This window comes from Benincasa hispida, chromosome 8 (genome assembly GCF_009727055.1).
Source record: "Benincasa hispida cultivar B227 chromosome 8, ASM972705v1, whole genome shotgun sequence".
Lineage (NCBI taxonomy): Eukaryota > Viridiplantae > Streptophyta > Magnoliopsida > Cucurbitales > Cucurbitaceae > Benincasa > Benincasa hispida.
The window spans coordinates 40051593-40056315 of NC_052356.1; the positions used below are offsets into that span (position 1 = coordinate 40051593).

Sequence of the window (4723 nt, forward strand, 5' to 3'; positions counted from 1 at the left end):
TTCTATGTCTCCTACTATATCATTATATATCTTAATTTTCATCTAAATTCTAAAGAATTTCTCATCCAAGAATATTTTGAAAACATTTATAAAAATTCAAAGATAGTATTACAACTTTTGAAAGTAAAAAATTATTTATAAAACATATATCAGATTTCAAGAGTTTTTTTTTTTTAAAAAAATAACTTAACCTTTCAAATTAATTCATTTTTAAGTTAAAAATACTATCTTGGTCTCCATACTTCGAAATTTGTTCAAATTTAGTTTTTTTAACTTTTAATTATTTAATTTTAGTTCTCGTACTTTTCAATAAATCTTAAATTTATTCTTTACGATTAGTCTATTGTTGATTTTTTTTTAATTTATTAAAATTTTTTACTATACATTTTAAAGACACACCATTATTATTGTTATTATTTTACCAATTTTTGGTAAAAATTAACTTTGAAGGACTAAATTTCAAATTGATTGAAATTATGTTAATTAAAATTGAACAAATTTCAAAATATGGGGAACCAAAATGATATTTGGACTTAAATTTTAACTTTGGTCCTCTTTCAACGTCTTGTTAAATTTGTATCTGAAAACATATTTTAACTTCAAAAGTGTCAAATAAATTATTGATCATTTAAAACATTTTATAAGCCAATAACTTTTGGTCTTATGTCTTATAGGTCAAAGATTTGAAATTAATTTTAATTCATCTATTAGATAGAAAATTAATTTTTTTTGTTTAATAGGACCCTTTAGTAGATTCATGATTTTTTGAATAAAAAAAATATTCAATAGGTTAATGACCTATTAGATACAAAATTGAAAAATTCAATAATTTATTTAAAACAAAATTAAAAGTTTCAGAATTTATTAGGCACATTTTAATCTTTATAGACCAAATAGACATACATCAACTATTAAAATTGAAGATCAAATAGGCACAAAGTTAAAACTTAAATAACTTGTAAAATGGGAAGAATTTTTTAACGTGGTCGACATAATATAACAATGTGCTATTTCTTTTCTTTTTTCTTTTTCTTTTTTTTTTTTTTTAATTTTAAGTTCAACAACACAAATGGAATTTTTTAACATTTGCATTCTTGTGCACCTTTTGAGTTAAAGTAGTGTAATTTGTTCTGTCCATAAATTCAAAACACTTGTCATCTCATTTGAAACTAACCATTATGAGATAGAGAATCAAATCTTTAACTTCAGAAAAAAAAGTGCATGTCAATTATTATTAAATTAAACTCGCTATGACTTGAAATTTATTCCTCTACACTTTATTAGTACTAACATGAGCATAGTTCAACTGATTTATACATATGCTTTCAACTAGAAAATACGAGGTTCAAATCTCAAACATCATATGTTGAGTTAAAAAAAAACGACTTTATCATAATATAGTCATCATTTGGACGATCAAGTTTTTTTTTTCCCTCATAATGAATTTTAACTTATTTTTCTTTTTCTTTTTTAGTTTCAATACCACGAAGGTGAAGAAATTTAAACACTATTTATTTTTTAAAGCACACAACTAAATCAATTGAGCAGTTCAAGCTGACAAATCAATTTAGTTCTTTGTTAAAAAAGGAAAAATACTTAAGTACATCTATGCTACACCTTTCTTTGTATATCTCACCAAAACGTTTAATTATAGTTTGTCACATGGTAAATTTTTCTTACCTATCTTTTTATATATATATATATATATATATATATTACGTATAAAAGATAAATACATATTGAGATACACCTAAAAATTACTCGCAAAAAATGTGTGTTTTTTGATAATAAATATGTACAGTGTCCTCTCTCTTTCTTTGATTGGTATGTGTGGAATGTACGATTCCAACATAAAATGTTAATTAACAATAATGATAAGTGGAGAATAATTTCATCTATAACCATATATTTTTATAGAACAATTCTAAAAATGGTTAAAGCCAACTCAAACATCATGTCATACAAATCCCACTTAAAAACAAAAACCAAAAACTAACATTCATTAGTGAGGTTATGAGTACGCAATCATCTTTATTTTTTTATTATATTTAATTAGTAATCATCATATTTATTTAATTAAATCTTGATTTTTTTTTCAAAGGTATTAAATCTTGAAAAGTTTGAACACTATGCTACAATTTTGATATTTATTTTATAAATGTAGCACCAAATTATTTATTATATTCAAAAATTTCAAATATGTATAAAAGTTTACCGATAGATATTTTATAGTCTAATTCTAATTACATTATCTCATTTGAAATTGTTCAAGTTATTTTCTTAAAAGATTATGATAATTGACCATGCCAAACATTTTCTTTTATTTTATAATAATTGGAAGGATGAATGATCAAACTTTTTTATCTTTAAATGAAAGAATATATATCAATTTAAAGCTCAATTTTATCACATCTATATTTCTTTTAATTATTGTAGGTTCAAAAGTTCAAAAGAAAATGATTGTAGATTTAAATTACTATCGGTGTAACATTAACATCCTATATATTAAAAAAAAATTGAAAAAAACACTTAAGATTCCGAAAGAAATAAGTGGCAATGGTTATGAGTCTTATGACGAGAATAAAACTTTGAATTTCAACTATCAAGCTCATTATTATTATTATTATTATTAAAAAATTTCAATTAATTTAGTGGGTAAAAAAACAAACAGAGATGAACCAATAATTGAAGGATGAAACTGGAAAATGGTCAATAATTCAGAGATCAGAGCCTGTCGTCTGTTCTCTTATGCATGGGTCAGTGTCAGTTTTCATGAAAAATTTGGAAAAAAGAAACCCAAAAGAGAAATTTAAAAAAGGAAAAAAAAATACACTCTTTTTTTTCCTTAAGAAAATTAGTTTATATATTACAATAATAAGCCAATTTACTGATATATAGACTAGACCCTTTTTAGGAAGAATAACAAAGGGATCTGAAAAGGAAGAAAAATTAGGCGTCTTATTAGACTCTAATTTATCACATTAACATAAAGATCAATTAATTAAATCAATTAATCTTTAATTACTGTGTTAGAGAAGAGGCATTTCCAGTGGATGCAGAATTAGAAGAAAAAGAATTCTTGTGATTATGCATCCAAACCTTGAAGACTTGGCGAGTGACTCCCACGCTCCGGCAGAACCTCTCGATCTCGTCGTCCAGATCTTTTCTCTGCAATTTCCAACCTAACTTCTCCGCAAATGCCAGCATCTTCTCTTTCTGATCCGCCGTGAACTTCGTACGGAACCGTTTTTTACTTCCGCCGCCGCCGCCGCTTCTCTCGGTGTCGGCAGCGGCGTACTCAACAACGGCGTGACGGTCGTAATCCATGAGGTCGTCGTCGGTGGCGGTGGCGGCGGAGGAGCGGCCGCCGCCAGCGATGTAAGTGACTTTGCGGTGGAAGTTACGGTGGCAGCCACAGGCGGCGCAGTGGAGGAGGTTGGCCGGAGAAGAGGCGTCGTCGAGAGTGAATTCGCCGCAGCCGTCGGTGGCGTAACTGCCGAGACTGGCTGCATGGTTCCGGAGGCATTCTCTGTAGTGATAGTTTGAATTCTCTCCTTCCATTTTTCTTTTTTGCTCTCTAATTTTGTTTTTAAAAAATTGTGTGTGGGAGTTTTGATTTGTTTGATTGAGTATATAATGGGATATGGTGCTTTTTGAGGATGCCAAACATGCCCTAATGAGAGAGGTTGCTTAAGTTTGGATTAAAAGTGAATTTCACTTTCATGTATGTATATATGTTTAGCTCATATAACACATAGATATATATCATATATGTATGTAGGTATATATACATCCATTTGTTTATATAATAAATATGGAACATGCAGATATACTTAAACTCCGATCCTAAAGAAAATAAGTACATGTCAATTACAGTAAATTATACTTGTGTTTACTATATATACATGTACTTAAACTTCTAGTACTACGGCTACTTCAATTCATTGTTTGTCACAAAAATAACATTTAAGAATTATATAATGTCCATGAAATAAATGAATATTTAAAAATTTATTTAATAATATGTCAGGAAAGAAATAGGTACTGCAATAATATTTATATACTACAACTTTTTTTAAATAAAATAAAAGTGTAATGGGTTCAAATTTTATCGATCTTTTTATATTCATCTATGTTTTAAATTTGATTAGTATATGTCTGATATGTGGTGTAATTTATATATATATAAATATATATATATATACTATATATTATATCTTTAAACAAACAATATTTAATTTTTTTATATATAATAAAAAGTAGATTGAAAAATAAAATATATAAAAAGCATTTTAAGTGCTTTTTAGACTTTATTTAAAAAAATAAATATTTTAAGTAGAACAAGTAGAGTAGATTAAATTCATTTCGAAAAACAAGCTGTCAATAAATATTTTCACTTTAGAATATTGTTTTCTTTCCTACAAAATTATGTGATACCATATAATCTTATTCTAATTAATTCATTTGAAAAATAAAATCATATACATCACAGGTATTTAAGATGTCATGTGTTTAAATCGCTGCATTATTATTTCTTTCTATTTAATATTGATTTCCACTTATTTAGCTCTTACATATTTCAAGCTCACAAGTGAGAGTGCGTGAAATATTATAATTAAATTTACCTTCATCTATTAGTTTAAGTTTTTAGTCGATCGGTGATTTAAAATTTATATATAAATTATATTTCAAAGCTTCCTTTGAGGTTACATTTTTTTTAAAC

At 26.5% G+C, this 4723-nt stretch overlaps 1 protein-coding gene across 1 annotated transcript; it reads right to left on the bottom strand.

Moving 5' to 3' along the window:
* Positions 1-2818: 2818 nt before the first annotated feature.
* LOC120083408 (zinc-finger homeodomain protein 9-like) lies at positions 2819-3702 on the bottom strand. The gene has a single exon (XM_039039161.1). The coding sequence runs from the start codon at positions 3559-3561 to the stop codon at positions 3022-3024; it is 540 nt and encodes a 179-aa protein (XP_038895089.1). The 5' UTR covers positions 3562-3702; the 3' UTR covers positions 2819-3021.
* Between the last annotated feature and the right edge of the window lie 1021 nt (positions 3703-4723).

Bases quoted from the DNA above. Each gene is read 5' to 3' on its own strand.
- LOC120083408 (XM_039039161.1), bottom strand. From the start codon at position 3,561: ATGGAAGGAGAGAATTCAAACTATCACTACAGAGAATGCCTCCGGAAC.